The 18,856-nt window shown below is 42.3% G+C and overlaps 1 protein-coding gene across 8 annotated transcripts in view; it reads right to left on the bottom strand.

Moving 5' to 3' along the window:
• Positions 1 to 18,856, bottom strand: part of LOC107210275 (6-phosphofructo-2-kinase/fructose-2,6-bisphosphatase 4) — a 58,001-nt gene that overhangs the window by 3,321 nt on the left and 35,824 nt on the right. For 5 of the 8 annotated variants that reach the window (XR_002002230.2, XM_019008095.2, XM_019008094.2 and 2 more), the window contains exons 4-14: positions 18,515 to 18,581; positions 17,274 to 17,348; positions 16,375 to 16,431; positions 15,919 to 16,040; positions 14,048 to 14,255; positions 13,348 to 13,494; positions 12,662 to 12,766; positions 10,949 to 11,078; positions 10,534 to 10,596; positions 7,457 to 7,521; positions 6,959 to 7,036 (exon numbers count right to left, since the gene is read on the bottom strand). Coding sequence is in view for 7 of the 8 variants with exons in the window: in XM_019008095.2 (XP_018863640.1) it covers positions 6,974 to 7,036; positions 7,457 to 7,521; positions 10,534 to 10,596; positions 10,949 to 11,078; positions 12,662 to 12,766; positions 13,348 to 13,494; positions 14,048 to 14,255; positions 15,919 to 16,040; positions 16,375 to 16,431; positions 17,274 to 17,348; positions 18,515 to 18,581 (1,102 nt within the window). In the remaining variant the exon portion in view is untranslated. Of the gene's footprint in view, positions 1 to 4,060; positions 4,334 to 6,958; positions 7,037 to 7,456; positions 7,522 to 10,533; positions 10,597 to 10,948; positions 11,079 to 12,661; positions 12,767 to 13,347; positions 13,495 to 14,047; positions 14,256 to 15,918; positions 16,041 to 16,374; positions 16,432 to 17,273; positions 17,349 to 18,514; positions 18,582 to 18,856 lie in introns of those variants that run through there. The other 3 variants (XM_015640851.3, XM_015640854.3, XM_015640853.3) reach the window with 3 other exon arrangements.

The raw sequence follows: 18,856 nt of genomic DNA, 5'->3' as shown, positions 1-18,856 counted from the left end.
TAAAGCCAATCCTGATCCTATCTGTGATTACTGGAATTACTGGAAGAACTCTGAATAACTCCCTGAAGAGCTGGTAACATCAAGTGTTCCCCGAAGAGCTGGTAACATAAAGTTTAAATGCACTTTGGGATACACATGGCATGTGGCAGATGTCACACTGACATCAGGGAATGCTCCAGTGGTTTTATAACCACATTTATTAGAGTTTACATACAAAACAAGTCTCTGCAGTCCAACTCTGGGGAAAGGAGAGTCCCATGAGGGGCCCTCTCTGCACATGCAGACACACAACTCCATCAGTCAGAACTCAGCAACTCAAAAAGCAATTCAATCCCTTCCCCAACCCCGATTTCTAGATTTTCAGCCATTTCTTATGAAAGCAGGATATAAACAAGCAGCACCAGATTCTCCTTGCAGGTTGGATTCTGCCACCATTGCTCTGCCCTTACCAGTTCTCTTAAATCCACATCAGCCCTTTCCTTTGCATCAGCCTTCAAGCCCTTGGGTAAATCCCCATTTTCCACCATAAACACCAAGGTTTCTGGGAACACACACAGAAAATGCTGCTGGACAGAGTTGTCCAAGAACTGGAAATCTCTGCACACACCAGCCTGACCCACTCTCATGTCTCTTTGAAGGAAAGCAAAGCAACAACCCTGTTTGAAAAAGAAGCTTCTGAAAGACACTCTGAAATCTCTTCGGCAGCAAGGGGAAAGCATCAGTATCTGCTAAGAACACAAGGAGTTAGCAAAACAAGTCATATTCTGCATAGTTATAGGGAAAAAAAAACTCAAAACAACAACAAACCAACGGAACATGATGGCATTTGGTGTGTTTGTGTTTTTCTTAGCAACTGATGCAACGTACCCAGAATTTCCCTGGGACTGCAGAGAGGTCTCCACAGGCACTCCCAGAATACAGGCTGAAATCTTTTAAGCTGAACATCTGATGTTGATTCAAAGAAAATTAAATGGAGCATGAAATGGCACATCAAAATGCAGGAATCCAGAGGTACTGGAAATTAGTCCGCAAGCAGCAAGAGCTTGACAGCTCAAACATGAAGCTAAAAGGAAATGAGGTGATTAAGGCAAAGCAGAAGACACAGCTTATTTCAGTCAGTGAGAGGGATTGGATAACAGCAGCATTCTGACAACTAACACAGACCCAAAGGGAATATTGATAAGCAGGCAAGAAAGCTTGAAAGCAAAAAAAGCTTGAATTTGAGCAAACACGAAGAGGCTGTGGAAGCCAATTGTGCTGAACTGTCACACTGAAAGAAGAAAAAACTGGGATAAACTCTGATGAGCACCCCAAAGGGCTTTATGGCACAAACACAAGGAGCAGGGAGACCAGATGAACAGGGGCTTAGAAAGGGACCAATATCCTCATTAACTGGAAGTGGATTCCTACTCGTAGGAATGCCATTAGATGAGATGATGGCAGCTGGGACTGTACCCACTGCCACTGAACAGCCACGGGCACTGGGAGGGAAAAGCCATGCAACAAGGACAGTGCTGCTGCTCAGAAAGGTGACAGAGGTTTCAGCCTTACTTTTGGGACCATAAGGTGTCCCTGCAACTGCCTGGCACCAAAGCACCCCTGGACAAACAACCATGCTGAGAACAGCCCCACACCAGCAGCAACATGGTCTGGAGAGCCTGGGAAACACAGGAGGAGGAATAAAAACCACACAGTTTTCCCAAATACTGTTTCTACCAAGCCATACATCCTCTTCTTGGCCAGCCCCAGCAGCAGCTTGCTGCTTCCAGAGCCTGCTCCCTGAGGCAGGAGCAGTCTGACCCTGCCTTGCACAAGAATCCATCTCACCCTGGAAAGATTCAAAGTACACAGAATAACTCAAAAACCTTCCTATAACACTGCTGCTGTTCTGATTATGCCCTGGCCTTTGTACATTTTTTTCCTACAGGACAGGGCCTCCCCCAGCCAAGTGCTGTGGACCCTGTTTTCGGTTTTACTTTGACTCAGCTACCCGTGACCCTCACAGCAGAACAGGAAGATATTGCAGAAAGGCTCCCACAGGCAAAAGGAGGAACCTCTGGAAACAGGAACCAGCACAGGCATAAGCATAGAAATAAACAGCACAACATAAACATCCAGCACTCTATCAGACAGCTTCCCCTCAGCAGGCTGTGCCACAAACCCCTGACGCCTCCCATCCAGCATCAGGCCTTCCTTCCACTGACAAAGCAAGGGCTGTTGAGCAATCTGCTGTAAGAAGAGATCCCTTAGAGCATTCTGCTTTCAAATATCCACTCACTCTTGCACACATCAGCACAGTGAGTGCTGTGCTCAGCAGAGAACAACATGCAGACACAGCTCCAGGAAATCTGAGCTGGCAGGAATGGAGGGTCCTGGGCGCTCCTGCTGCTGGGAAACAACAGGTCCCCCTACAACCTCCACCAGCCACAGGCCAGGCAAACTTTGCTTTCCTCTCTTGGCCAAGCTCCTGCTCCTGTCATCCCGCCCCTCAAGTTTCTCTGACAGCCCCAGCCATTCTTTTTCAAGCAGCAAAACTCAGCTTTTCCACAGCAGACACCTGCACAGATTTTGACTCAATCAGAAATGCAAGGTATTTCATTTCATTTGGATGGTATTTCCTTAGCTGTGGCCTATGGGGGTGACAGCACTTCAAGCTGTCTCCATGTGGTCCCTCAGTACCTGACTATGGCCAGCATCCCTGTGATCCCTCAGGAATGTTGCCTCAGCTGTCAAGTAAGAGCAACTGGACTCACTGTTGTGTGCAAGGGGGTACAGCAGGCTCAGGTGGCTCCTCCCGGGCACCTTTCACAGCAAAGCTCACTCCCAGACCCTGGAGCAACTAAACATGGAAAAGTGGCCAACCACTCCTACATCACAGTCATGATAACAACAGGAAAATGATCCAGGTTCTCCCAGTTTCCACCCAGGGACAGTGGTTTAACTAAACACCAAGCACCACAGCAGGGGGCTCTCTGGATGGAAGGTTATCTGGTTATGGCCAACATTCTCAATTGCTATAAACTTCTGCAGACTTCAGCACAATTTTAGAAGTGCAGATCTGTAACCTTTTTCCTTCCAAAATCCTGGTTTGGGAAAAACATACCACCTAGGAACCTAACAGATAAAAGCTTTCCACAGCCTACAGTCCTGCTTACTTTCACCACTAAAGACTCCCTTGGAAAGCAGTTCTGAGGCTCAATGTTTTTCTGCCTTTCCCTGCCTCAATGCTGCCTGCTCCATGGCACAGGTACTTCCCACAGCCTTGTGGTGCCCACAGAACACCAGGGGAAAGGCACCAAGGCACCACATCTCCCACATCCCACAGTCTCCTCCCTCCTGCATGAGGCTTTCCTATCATAAAGTTTGGGATTCATGCCCTGCTGGTTTGAGATCTGCATCTACTACCCAGCTACACAATCCCCTCCGGCTGACTCTGATTTCCTGTTCTGGAATGGTCAGCACTGCTTATTGGAGTCCACATAAAATCTGGGTACACAGCAGCTGGGGCAGAGCTTTAAGTGGTCCATCACCCACATCCACACAGAAGCAGGAAAAGAGGGAATTTAAAATCCCTTCTGCCCACAGGCAAACCCTAAGGCCTGGTTAATGCAGAACAGCTGTTAACAAAAGTTGTCTATTACAAACATTTATTGCTGTTCTTTGAATAATTGTTCTGGAACTAAGTGAAAACTTGCTACCCTGCTCCAACAGAACATCATTAATTAGTACATGCAGCACACTAGTGCTGTGGATCAGTGGGATTAGGGATTTACAGTAATTATGGGTTGTTATTTTACACTACATGGCAGTCCAATCACTCCCAAGGGCCCTGAAACAGATAATGGTGGCTCTGCTGAGCAAAACAAATTTTGACTTTTCTTATCTCACACAGGATGTTGTGTTTCCTGGCTTTCATAAATACACTGCAACTAAGTAACACTAAATGATTGCTGGCTGTTACAGTAAAGCTTAATGCTGCAGGATATTTAAATTACAGCAATTTACAAAACCAGCATTCCAGTGAGAGCCGATCAAGGTTTGATAACTCATCCACAATAAATTAGCCAGTGCAACAGTTTTATTGTAATTTGATAGATGTTTTCAAGTCAAGCGCTGTACAAACATTTGCTCTGGGTTATGAGTTTGGTTTGGGTGTGACTATTTTTTTTTTTTATTATTTCAAAGTGATTGGAATGATTAGTTTTTCAATTTATTCTGAAGTAGCAGGACGAAAACAGCACCCCAAGTTCAATAGTTGATCAGCACACGGGATTCACTGATGAGCAGGGACTGTTACAAGAGCATCCTCGGTAGGTCTGGAAATGTCTACATTCTGTATAATAATAAAAATACAGAGAATATTTATCATGCAGCAGTAAGACCAACAAAAACCACTAATCAGGTCCCTTCACAAGTACACAGCTGGGTTGATTGAGAAGCAGAGATGGTTTCAGCCCCCCACACCCCAAGAATGCAGCAGACTGAGAGCTGGTCACTGTCCCAGAATGAGACAGCACAAAAATGTATTTACAGTAAAAAAAAAAAAAAGCTTTTGAAATTTTCAGTCCTCTGAGGAGCAATTAAATACAGCTCCCTTGCTGACAGTACTACCCAAAGCTCAAGTCAGTCACATTTAGGGGGAAGTCTTTTACAGGCCCAAGCAGGAATCCACTTTCTCACGTGCTTCAGCACATACACATCATCTCACTGAGAAACTTTCAGTGTTTTGCTGAATATGCCACATGCTTCTGTGCCAGAAGAAGGCTTTTAACATGTGTTCCTGTTATAGGCAACATAACACCTCTAACAAAATAAAAAATGTGTTCTCAGACACCTTAAGCATTCAAGGCTGATCACACCAACTACATCTCACCTCCTTTTGCAGAGGCTGCAGAAAAACAATGCAGCACTAAATTCAAAACCAAATGAAACCAGGACCCCAGTGCAGCCAACCACGTCAGAAATCACATCTGCTATAGCACCACCTCCTGCAAATCCAAATCCTGTGCAATTGGTATTCTCCCTCCTACCATGAGAGCAGACCATGATAAACTGCTGTGAAGTTCCTTACAAGATCCATTTTAGGCCAAGCCATTGCCAATTCTTCGAACTTCACACTGATGCGTTTCATTAGTCTTGCCTGTTCCGCACTGTGGGAAGCCAGCTCACCTTGCACTAAAACATCTCCCTCCCCCATGTCCCACCAACAAAATCAGAAATGGGATCTAGTAGGAGTAATGTCCTCTCTGTCATTCAGCAACTAAGCCAGATGAGCAAAGCAGATCTTTCACCCCAGCACTTGTTTTCTGGCCCAAAGAAGGGACCCAACAACAGCTAAAGCAACTCCCCTGAATTATTTTCTGTACAAGACTATAGACCCCTTCATTGGAAAAGGTCACAACTTCAGCCACTACAATGCTGACAAACACAAGGCTTCAATCTGCTCCAGACAAATCCCCATGGTACTCTGAGGTTCACACATGCCACAAACAAACACCCCGGAGCTGTGCCTGCATTTCTGCCATGTGACAAGAGACGTTTTCAGCTGAGCCCAAAAGGAGGGCACTGTTCTGGAGCACAGACTACAAGCAACTGGTGGGTCACAGAACAGCACACTGGGCAATTCTCAATCCAATAGTTTCATTGTTTAACAATGCTGTTATGTGAGACTGTATTTAATTAAATGCTTTGACTTCAATAGACTACTTGAAAACTTAATTTTACAGAAGTAATTAACATTTTCGTAGGTGATATAAATGAAAGCTTTTGAAAGTTTCGCAGTCCTCTGAGCAGCAATTAAATGCAGACAAGGACCAACTTAGTCCTTCATTCAGACCCACTACCTGAACAGTGTAAAATCATCCATATTCACCAGGCTGGGTTTCCTTTGGGGCAAAGCAAGAAGAGAATTTGAGGGGTTTTTAGGAAAATGCCACTACTCCTTTTCTTTCTCCTTATAAAATTCATTCACTCAATTTATTTCTGTTCAGATCAGTCTTTTATTTTTGAGCCCACTGCAATGGATGTGTCTTCATGATCCTCTACATGCACCTGAATAGAGCCACCTCTCAGCAGTCCCAGCATGGCCACATCACTTGCTAGACATGTGGAGAGTCACCTGGCAATTCAGGCAGAGCTTTCCCTCTTGAAATAAACCCCTTCAGACAGAGGACTGGCATTTTCAGCAACATTTTAGCAACCTGTAAATTCAGCACTGATATTTTTACCAAACTAAAGATGTTTATCTACATTATTTAACACAAATAACCTAAGACACCCTCACAGATTTTCACTATGCTTCTCCAGCTTTAGGTACTGCAAAAACACAAAGTGGATTTCCTAAATATGTCAAATCAAACTAAGATGCAAAATGGCAAAGCAGAATGACAAAGCAGGAAAAGCAGGAGAGAGGAAATAATGCAACGCAGCTGTTGAAGAGAAAACATCCAAAAGTCAGTATTTTCAGAACTTAGAATACCCAGGTCATTAAAATAAAACTTCTTTGCAGAAGAATTCAGCAAAGAATTCCAGCATGAATTCTGCACAAAAGTGAGCCCTCGGTTACAAGAGGCACTTTATGTCACGTGCCTTGCTGAATACACACATAAAACCTCCTTTCTCATTATATTCCTTTTCACCATAAACTGTTGCCCTGAAAGCCACCAAACACAGCCCTTTTTTCATGTTATCAAACTGTTTTCCAATTCACCGGTCGGCACTGCTCCTAACCTCAGCACAGAATCAGTGCCATGCCTGCTGGCAAGAGCCTGAGGATCTGCAAGGGAACCAGAGGGCTTTAATCATGACACATTTCACACAACTTTGATGATAAAGCAAAGGAAGAGCTTGGCACAAGCAGCAGAATCAGCCTGAGCTCAGGTGGACACTGAGGAGCACAGAGAGCCTGACGCAGGCAGGGCACAGAGCTGCCATGGACTGACATCATCTCTGCACTTACATTTTACAAACACGCTCAATTTCCTTCCCCCGGTTGTCCTGCTGTTTCCTGAGATCTAGTCTTCCTCTCCAGCTTTGGCTTAAAACACAGGTGACATCATCAATTCCTCTTTTTCGTACAGCAGTGACCACAGTGATGAAAAAGCTGATGATTTCTCTCCCCAGAATAAGCATGGCACTCATAACACAACTGTGTAACCTACTTCTGCTGAGTGACAAAGCCTGGCAGAACTTAATACAGTGTTTAGCCTGACACCACATCTTCAAATCCTCATTTCTCAAAGACAAAGTATTACAGCTAGAACTCACATAGAAGATAAATTCAATAAAATCATTTGCTCCCCCCTCACAGTAAACCAGTAGCAAAGGTTATTACGTAGCAATGCTTATTATATAAAATAAAAGCTGTGTTATCAAATCAATTCTAGCCACAAGGACAATGGAAATCAGTTCAGACAGTACATTACATCAAGTTCTCCAATTTGAAAAATATTCTTACCTCAGGTTTATCTCTGTGTGTGTTTACAGCTTCGACATTCAGAAATATAGATTCTACTTTACATCCTGTTGACAGAAAACACATTTTTAGATACGTCTGCTTTGAAAGTGAAGTTATAATAAAGATGCAATCTAATTTTGACATGGTGAAGGTTAATCACTTTCCCCTTCTGATTTATACCAGAATTTCCTGAATTCTGAAGAGCTAAAGCTACAGAAATTAATCTGTTCCACCTGGATGAATATTATTGTCAGTCTAATAAACAATCTCCTCATCTTAGCTTTTTCAATATTTTCCTTGAAAAAATATCTTTATTTCTTTTAATCATACACAAATGTTCAGTGAGAAAGCTTTTATTTGTAACTTTTTGTGTTTTAAACACCCTGGACTTCTGTATTACAGTAAAATTCTAAGAAGATAAAAACTGCTCTCATTTCTCAAACATAAAAACAAGTACAAGAAGGAAAAGTGTGCTGTCAGCAACCCCTATCCCTCTATATGTGCAAAATGGTTTTAACCTCAAGCTAAACACAACTTCAAAGCTGACTCCTGAACAGGAACTTCTGCTTTACATTCAAAAATTCAAAATGCCAGTGACATAAGAAAAATTAAACAGTGAGAAGAAACAACTATTTTCCAGGTAGTATAAACTGATCCACTTAGAGAATGATCTAATTACTCGATATACCATGGCCACAGCACTTCAAGCAATCTCTGATTGCTAAACCCTGGCTTATCTCACACAAACATGACTTTTATAAGCTACCACTACTCTACACAACATCCATTAATAATCACTTCCTCTGACAAACCAGAGTCCATCTTCTATCACAAGTAGGTTTCCAGATTTTTCTCCTCATTTATTCCCTAAAGTCATAACACACTCCATCGAATTGCTACATGACAGAAAAAGGGGATTTCCTTAGAAAGCCACTGCACTTTAAAAAAATAAAAATAAATTAGTAAGGCCAGTATTTGCCTTCCCTACCGGAAGCCTGTCCTGATAAAGCCCATTTGTCAGGAACACTGTGAGCAAGCACTGTGGGAAGGCCAGAACTCAGATAACAGATTTTAAGGAGAAAATGCATGTATCTCTCACTGGAGCAGGATCCTTACTCATCCTTCTGTCCACAGATCCACTGTGACCGATGAGACAAAGCCAAGACAAGGTCTGAGCCCTGCTGCTGGCCATTACCCAGAACTGTTACACAGCAGACACTTGAGAGACATCTCAGTCCTTGCCACAAGCTGAGTTTAAAATCCAGAGAGCATCATCTGGAAAGCTTCAAACATAAACTAAAGGGACATGCCTTGCTCCACAGTAATTACCACATGCATACTCCCAGCTCATTTTTAATTACTGATGAGCAAGTTCATACCTACAGCAAGCTGCAGTTTCTCTTTCCAGAGACCACCACTGCTGGGTAAAGGTCACATCCACCCTGATCCAGCTGTCAGACTGCTACAGATGTTCCTCTACTGCAGACCAGACTCTTAAGGTGGGAATGATGCTTCTCTCCAACACCAGGAAGAGCAAAGCCCCAGGGGAGGCATTTCTCCAGAACAGGCTTAGCTGGGAGGTATCAAACACACCAGGTCTGATCCTACATCCTGCCTGGCTGGAGCCAAGTGACACATCAGCTTGGAGCACTGCCATCGATCAGTACTGCAGAAATAATTTACACACTCCTTGTGTTTTCAGATGGCTCAATTCCAAAAAGTAGGTTGGCTGAAATTTGCTCGTCAGACACACATATCAAACACCATAAGAAAGGACAATGGCATTTCTTTCCCTCAAGTCAAAAGGGCAAGGACAGTGTTCTGTACCAATTTGTTTCCTTCCTCTCTTAATGCGTGAGCAAACACTGCAAACATCCACACCCTCCTACAATTTATGAGCAGTCACCCAACCTCCCAAAAAGCCAAAGAGAACCCAAAACAAAGCCTTGCTGTGGAAAACAGGCAGAGACTAGCAGGTCAGAAGAATCCCGTTTTAAAAAGCCCAAGTTTTAACTGCAGTGAATCTTTATTTTCAGAACCCCAGCTTGTCATGCAAGGCTGGGAACACCAGATGTCACCACAGCACAGGCTGTCCCTCCTGTAGGACAACACTGCAACCAAAAGACAAAAATCTCTTTAGATACATTCCCCAGTGTAGCAGCTAGTTTGTTTCGTAATATTCTTTGTTTCAACTTTTTTTGAAACTTAACAAAGTACAGATCTGGACCGCTATTTTTCAGAGATGGTAATCAAAGACAGCTTACAATTCACCAACATTTTTAGGCAATATGTTTTTCCTAATAAGCTGTGCAGATAATTCCGTGCTTGAGATGATCTTCTCAAGTAGGATATCAGCAGATACGACCCAGCTGTTACTTAAGGAAAATGAACAGCATGCACACGTTTAGCTGAGGTGGGAACACACACAAAACTCCTTCAGCAATCAGCCTAAAGCCCACACAGGGCACGCAGTAACCCACACCACACACTGCCCACAGAGACCAGGGAAAGCCCCTGAGCCAAGCACCAGCAACAGTTGCTGACAAACAAATGCCAAATCAACAAACAAGGTGAGTTCATGGGGTATTCTCATAGCCCATGGGGAAAAAATATACTTCCAGGAAAAGAGAACAAAGTTATTAAAGGCTAAGGGAACACATTTTACAAGATGATAAACCTACACAAAATCAAATTTACCCATCTTCTGAAAAGCAATACCCCTCCAGTACATCAATAAGCACTCAGATCTGTCTGTAGCATATGTGTAAATGCATGGGTTTGCCAGAAGAATTAGTGAAATAGAGTATGAACTGAGCACAAAACTGTCCCCTCCAGCAGTTTGAGCCACTGGTGGTTTCAGGCCTTCCAGCAACACATATGTGTTTCCTGGCACGAGGCAAAGCAAGGGTAATCCAGAGGATTCATTTATTCCAGCAAAGCTCTGCAGGCACACATGCCATGTCAAACCTAACTATTTTAAAGCAACATAAAGTGTGTTTTAAAAGCTTCACCACCTTTCCTGATGACAGAGACAGTATAGCCAGACATATATATTAAATATATATGATTGCACTTACCATAAGCCACCGGGGTTAGCTTTAAGACAGTATGCAGTGGGCACTTCAGGTAGGGCAGTTGTTCTGAGAAATCAAATCACAAATTCCACATGAAATGCAGGTTACAAGAGAATTTTCTCTTATGTTTCAGGTCAACTACTTGAATGACTTTTTACCTAACAAAGTATCTGTTTTCCTAGCATGCAACAGAGATGCTAATCCGAGCAAAAAACAGAAGTATTTCAGGCGAGGAGCAGCTCAATAACAATAGCAACCTCCAGGTTTCATGTAGGGGTCAAATACAAAAAAATACACTTGGGTACCTGCCTAGCAAAACCAGCCTCTGATGATAGAGCAAACTGTTAGAATTTACTGTTTGGAACCTTAAGCAGTAAATTATTAAAAACACAAGACTAATATATCAAGGAAGACTTACCTGCAGGCTTGTCAAGGAAATATGCGAGCAAACAGCGCATGACAGCTTGGTGACAAATGACAAGCACATTTTCCTGCCTTTCGAGTTCCATAATTACTGGCTCCAGCCTCTGAACAAGATCTTCATAAGACTGGGTGGGGAGGAGAAACACAGAGCACATTAAAAAGGGAAAACTCTTTGAACTGTTTATGTACATAGAGGGGATCTTACCTTCATATTAGTCATCTTCTAAATGTTATTTAGTGCACAGACAAATACTGCAGTAATAATTTTCATTAAACTAAGAACACAGTTCAGACCTCAGCATACACATAACACATTTTATTATACATATAACAAAACAAGTCTCCCTCATGGAAAAGCTTTATTAAATCAGCCACTTTGATCAAGAATTTCCACAAAATCCCTAGGATTTAATTCACATCTGCAAATGAGTCTTCCATATTATTTTCCATAGCTCATCTCCAAAAGCATCTCTCTTCCAAGCCCAAATCTAGGAAGCCCAGCCAACAGTCAGCATGCAAAGAATTCACAAAGCCTGACTTGTTCAGGCTGCCCTTTCAAAAGAAGCTGTGAGCATGTTGGACTGGTCTGGTGACAGCAGCCACCATCCCACCAAGCATCAGCACAAGAACTTGCTGGTGACCTGTCCTGCCTGGTGATGCACAGGGAATTGCTGCTGCAGGTGAACAGCAGGGCTCCTGCATGGGCACAACTGGATTGAATTTCATAGGGTGAAGACTCTGGTTCCAAAATGTTCCAAGTGCTTCCAAAATGTGTCACTTATGTCCAAAATGCAAGATGTACTGCACATTGGAGAGCTCAGCACATTGCCCAGCGGGGCAGGGACCGAGCACAGCAGAAAACCTTCACCCTGGTCCCCAGGTGGGGGGACTGCTGACTGAGCCCTGGACAACAGAAAGCCCCCAGCCCCAGAGAGCTGTGCAAACCCCTCACTGTTATCAGACATAAAACTGCCTTGGATAAATGAGACCAACTCATCCCCACAAGGCACAGTCGATCAAACGCATGAGGAGAACTTTGCAGCTTAATGACTGCCTCATTAGCAGGACCAGGGTCACACTACCAGGGACAGTGCTCTTGTCACTGTGATTGCTCCTGAGGAAGAAGGCAGAGCTCTGCTTCCTCTCTCATGACTCAAGCAGGAGCAGCAGGGCCAATCCCTCCTCCCTGCTGCCCAGACCCTCAGCCCCCAGCGATGGCCCTGTGACCATCTGGCCATCACTGCACTGTAGGACTGCTTGAGAAATGCCACCAGCAAGTTTATTCTCCCAGAGGCAAGGAGTTCAATAATATAGCTGGACATTTCACCAGCACTTCAACCAGAGCTGCCTGCTAAACAGCCACCAAGAGCAGGGATGAACAGGGCATCTTAGCAGCAAGTTTGTATATGCAACAGTTGAAGCCCTGCAATAATTCCTCCTGCTTTATCACTGCAAGACCAGCACAGGAATGATGCCCACAAGATCCAAGCTTTCCACTGTTTTTCTAAATTTATGGTTTTATTTTTCAAGCCCTGAATCAAATGAAGTGATCTGGGCTCAATCCTTGCAAGATCCTATGTGCTTTTCCACAAAGAAGGGAACAAACTTTCCATTAATTTAAAAATTTATTTTTCCTTCCTAAAGCCAACATGCATGTATGCAAGAAGACAAGGAAGCCCTTCAACTTGAGAAATTAAATATAGCATACCTCCCCTTTAGGGTATCTGTATCTGTATTTGTCTTGGTCTCTCAGTGCAAATTCAAGCGGATAATTTTCCTGTATTTCTTCATATGTCATTTCTTCACACACTCCCTGTTGGTAATGAAAGCAATTAAAAAATCCTCTATTTCCAGTAATGCAATTAAAAAAATATCTATTTCCAGTAATGCAACAAGCAGATATCACTCTTAAATAAAATCATATACAAATAACCCTTAACAGGTTTATTTTGCTAATGTCACACATGATAAACAAGACACTCAGCTTGACTCAGAGGTGGTTGTAGAGGTAAAGTTACATCCATGGACAAAGCAAGGCCATGTTTTATCTATTGCACCTCCTATTATATCTTACAGCTGCAGCTGGAAATTGCCAGCTAGCAAAACCCCTTCACCACAACTTCTTTCCAAGCCCAACTAACCAAAACTTTGTAGCATCATGGCTTCTACACAGCAATGTTTTACTGGGAAAGACAAGAGAAGAATAAATTAACAATGGCAAAATTTAATAAAATGTTTAGCCTTGTTTACAGGGAATCACAATCATTTCCAGCCCCTAGAAGCAGCTTCAATGACTTTCTATCCTATAAAAGACATATTATTAAAAAACAAAGTACTTTCTTCACCCCCAGCAATCAAAGCTACTTATTAGGCATTTAAAAGAGAAGAACTTACTGCATCTATCTCATTTAAAACTTTCCACTGCTCATAAGGCACTCCCAAGGCTTCAGCAGTCTGAATTGTCCTTTTCATCTGGCTGGTCCAAACTTTCAGATCTTTGATATTTTGCTCATTAATAAACTGTGCCAAGCTTTTGGCAAACTGGAAAAAAAACCAAGAGACACTAGATGAAGGCTCAGAGCCAACACACGGCGTTCAGTTGAGAATACATGGGTTCCAGCCTCTGTAAACTCACTGTAGCTTTTCCAAAAGACTGTCAAAGTTGTTGCTAAGAAATACAACCTACTCCATTATCCAAGAGGGACAGGAGAAAGAAAAGGAGTACAAGGAAAATAGAAGTTTTCAGCAGTTCCTAGCTTTCCTTAAAGCTGAAAGGAAAATTTGTTGAAGTTGTGTACACTTTCCCAATTACCCAACTAGTCAGGACTTCACAAAAATATAGTTAAAAAATAAAGCCCTCTTGCCAACTGTTTTGTGCTGTAGGACAAAAAGGAGTTTCAGCCAACAGAGACAAATAGATAAAAGACTACAGACCACAACACACAAAGTGCCCATCCAGTTTCCACTACCCAAACACGCAACTAAAAAGTCCTTTAAACTCGTTAAGAGGAAAAGGCTGGAGAGGGGGAAAGCTGCAACTGCCCAGCACAAACACACAGGACACAGTCACACCTGGCTGGAGGTACGTACGTACTTCTTTCCCCCTGACAGACAGCCCAGGATCTCCTCCTATCCTCCCCTTCAGGTTGAGCTCGCTCTCTCCGTGTCGGCAGAGGTAGATTGACCGAGGAGTCACATGGATATTCATGAGGTAGTAGACAATCCGGCTCTGGATGTGATCCATCACTCTGTTCACGAGATAACTCCTTCCGACATCCATAATTTTAATGTAAGAAAGATCCCTTTCATAAGCAAGTTTAAAAAAAAAAGTAAGGTGCCATGTTGCTGCTATTAGCATGTACCTACAATTTTTCCACCCTCTCTCTCATTATAAAACAAAGGGGCGACAAGCCAAAGAAATGAAAAAAACCTCCATTAGCCATGGAATATGCATTAGTCCTAAGAAACAACACAGTACTCCAAAGGCACAGGATGAACTCTATTCCTTTCACGTGGGGCTGCTCACATCACTCTCTTTTCTGCTTCCTTTATTTGCACTTTGTCCAAAGCTAGATCCTACTCTTGGAAAAATACAGCCCACACACTGTAAGGGATATTCAGTGGAGTCACTTAAGTTACCACAGCTGAGTGAGATAGACATCTATTTTACAATACCGTTTGGTTTTTTTCCCCCAGGTTACAAACACTTTCCATCACCAAGTCTTTGTCTGATAGCACCCAGGGGCCAAAAGGAATGGCCACTAATTACACATCTCAATTCCTCCAGAGAAACTAGGGCAGCAGAAGAGCCAGGGAGTAGTTTGAAACAAGACATTTTCTCAACTGCTCTGTGAGCAGCCCTTTGTTAACAGTACTGTTATCTACTCCACCACTACCTTTTCTTAGCATCAGACAGCTTGTAATTTCAATTTTCACTGCTTATCCTTTATCATCTGAGCTATAATTCTAGAGCAGCCTCTCGTTCACACAAGGAAAAATGTCTCGTAAGCTGAAAATAACCACTATCGGTTTCTAGCGATGCGTTTGAGACACTACACCACAATAAAACAAGAAAACTGATAATAAAACTTAACTGAGATAGTGAGAAACAGGCATCAGCACCCTCATTCCTGCCTGTGTTCCTTGGAGTTAATCATTACCATTCCAGCCAGGCACAGCCATTAGGTCCATCATGGGAATTACACGCATGGACTGAGCCGATTGAACTGGCTTCACGCTGCTCACGCTCAATTACATTAAAATGCAGCTCAGCCTTCTCAGCAGCTCTGGCCTGGAACAAACCAGCAGCACCATGGGATGGCTGCAGCTCCAAATCCTGCTCTGAAATCCTGGGCTACAGCAAGAATAAAGGGGCTCCTCCTCACGTGATTCATCCCTACCTTATTTTCTAGAGTTCAAAGTTAATAAAAACCAGGAGAATGCTTTGGTGTGAGGATAAATAATGTAGCTAAGACAGTTTCTCACGGCCCTGCATCTGCAGAATAATTTTGCAAGCACAAAGAAATTAACTCAGAAGTCACATTTTTAAGACTGATGTGTTCATAATTAACCTTAACCATGCCAACCAATTAATATGCTTACAAATCACTCATGTCTCCTCTAAGTACCAAAACAAGTACCAACCACTGTAGAAAGTCTGGAATAATTGCTAAATGCCAGTTCTAGCCCAGAAGAATAAATACCATTCTCCAAGTGGGAAAATCAAAAAGTATATTGTCCCAGACTAGACTCACTAGCCAATTTTCCTCGAACAAGGAAGTCTCCACACTACACACATAGAGTCAACACTCTCTAAATTTGGCAAAGGAGAGAGAGAAAGATCAAGCCACTAAAATAATGACTTGAAAGCCCTAATCCCCAGTACAGGATGCCCCAAAGCTTAAAATAACTTTTTAATAATACTGTGATCACCAGCTACAATCACAGTGCTGTTCCATCACTTACTTGTCCAGAGTTTCATCTAAGGTCTCATATGAGTTCTTGTAGCACTCTATTCTTTTCATGAAGTCTTCTGTTGCTTCATCATTACTACAATCAACATAGTCAGGACTACCCAGCTTCACTTGCTGTTTAAAATAAAACCAGAAGAATAGTATTTAAGTTTCCTTCCCTTCTTCATGGATGTTTAAAGAAACAGGGAGTGGGAAAACACAACAAAAAGCTTTGTCTGAAGCTTCATTAAAATACATATAAAGCAAAAAAAAAAATAATCTACTCTTCAGAGAAATAAACTTCTGTGCTAGTAACATACACATGGACAGGGAAAAAAACCACTTTTTTTTCCATTAATGAGAACTAATGTGGGGTTTTTGCTATTGGAAGTTCTTATCATGTACTTCTAAAAGTACTGAGCTACTTTAAACCTCCCAAAGTCAAGCTGTTAAAGCAAACTTTACTCACCACAATGTTTGCAGCAATGACCTCTGGATCGACACACACAGACTCCACAAAAAAAGTCTTCAGTCCAAATGAACATGATCAGAAGGGAAGAAGGAGGATGAATGAAAACACCTCTGGATACTAACATACACGAGCAGCATGTCACCCACTTCCACACCAACATCTTTTTCCCTCCATTTACTCAGAAAGCTTCTCCAGACCCTCTCATCAGAAATTCCTGCCTCACCATTCCATGACACATCATGCTCTGTACTCTTTTCCCCAACAATGCTTGCAAGTGGAAAATTCTCGCGGTAGAAAAAACGTAGGATGGAAGAGGAAGAAACAAATGCAGAGGATGCAAGTTCAGCCCCACAAACAGTAATAACATTGCTGAAATAACATTTTAGAAGCCTCCCAGCTAATGGAGTAACCTTGCTTGTAAAGAGGCTTGTGTTTTCCTGTATCAAAAGCTTACAAAGATTAAGTTTAGAGGAAATAAGAGATGACTGGAAAACAGCTAAATGTAAAACCAGAAGGCAGAAAACTGCAAAGTTTTTGGTTTGTACAGAACTAACATAGAATCCCCTTCACGTTCCTGAAGCAAAGATGTGAACTGCATGAAGAACCATACTTTAAATGTGTTTTCTGACACTGCACTCATCACCACAGGTCCAGGAAGACAAAACTGTAGCACAAAATAGCTAAGCTCCAAACAGTACAAACACTAAAGATGACAAAAATGAGGGCTGAATGACTACTAATCACAAACAATGCTTAGGAACACAAAACATGTTATTGATGAAACATCCAAGAAGGATGTGCCTTGCACTAGTCCACTTAAGAATACAGATAAGGGCAATACTACCACTGCCTTACTTGGCCATGCAATAGCTCAGAACTGCTTTGCTTTGACTCACCTTATATCCATTTTCTTCACCAAATTTATAAATAGTTTCTCTACGTTCTCGAGTTGTGTTTGTAGCATCAAAGACCTAGGAACAATTAAAAGGAGAAAGAAAAAGGAATTTAAAAAGCAGCACAGCCTGTGGAAAGCACTGTGCTAGTAACAAAAAAATATGGATTTAAAGTCCCTGGGTGTGAAGGAAAGCAATGGAAACAGATCCCCTTCCCTCTACCCCACTATCTCAACATGCTCAACAAGAAAACAGAGACATTACTACTTCACACGTATTGTTTTCTAAATACTAAAATTTCGTAATATTTTTAAATCAATTCTAGCAGAACTCTGGATTTGGAAAAGGAAATCAGAATTTAAGCCTAGCACACACTACAGGAGAGAATCTTCCTCCTTGCCCATTATCAGCATTAAATACTAATGCACAAGTTTTCAGTGAACTTACGCTACAAAAAAATGATGCTGGGGTCCAATGGGCTGTTCAAAATGCAACTGTAAAACCTGCAAGAGTTGTAAATCCTGCCCATGAATAACACCATCAATACAGCCATTTTTCTAGGAACTCAGTTTAGCTCTGAACACATCATTTTTTGAAGCTTGCCAAAGCATACCATTTACCTCATGTATCCAGCAGAACTTATACTTAATATTTTCCCTAAATAGTTAATAAAAACCCCAGAGTTGTGTCAGTAGTCTTAAGAAAAAAATTTAAAAATTAGTCTCAACATGCAGTGTCAAATCAAAAAACTGATGTTTTGTATCCAATCATTAAATACTCAGGTATGCTGCACCTTATTGTTTCTCCTGCTCTCTTCAGACATTTCATGCCAGTAACAAGTGCCAAGAAATAGAGGATACTTTTTGCTCAGCTAGTTTTTACCTTCCACTTGGAACACTAAACCATCAAACGGACATGCAAGCAAAATGGCAGATGTGTTTAACGGTACATTGTGGAGCAGTGTCCTATAGTAATGGGGAGAGAAGGTGGACTTTTTTCTTGCTGTTATATCCTCTTCTCAGCTAACCCCTCCAGTCAAAGGATTGATGATGCTCAATATGGCATCATCACCCTGAAATTCAGCACTCAGTTCAGTGCAGCAACAAGGCAGATCTAACTGCCAAAGAAAAGAAATCCAGTATACTGGAGAGCTATTGCAATCACTCAGGCTGTGTATTATCCAGCAGACACACAGTGTTCAGTGCAGAGGCATCTCAAGAAGGCATCTTCAATAAGAAACTTACGGCCACATGCCCGTTCTCTTCACTGAGGTACTGCCGGACGTCATTCAGCGCTGCTAAGGCACACTGTCTTCAGAAGGAAAGAATCACAGTCAAATGCTTGTTAAAGGCATTTTGTTAATGCACTTGTGAGCCAAGTGCCCTGAAAATATTAGATAATTTATCTCAAAAACACAGACCTGCCTCCAAACACAAGAAAAAGCTGACAGAGATCAGCCAAGCTACACTAAGGAAATGTGGTCGTGTCACCTTGCTCTTCTCTAACACAGTGTCCTGGGTTGCAGTATATTCTATCACCATCCTCATGTACTGTTGAAACCAGGTGAGGCAGTGCTCCCTGCCTCC

Source organism: Parus major, chromosome 12 (assembly GCF_001522545.3).
Source record: "Parus major isolate Abel chromosome 12, Parus_major1.1, whole genome shotgun sequence".
Taxonomy (NCBI): domain Eukaryota; kingdom Metazoa; phylum Chordata; class Aves; order Passeriformes; family Paridae; genus Parus; species Parus major.
Note: the sequence above shows the minus strand (reverse complement) of the source record. Positions and strands in the feature narration are given on the sequence as shown.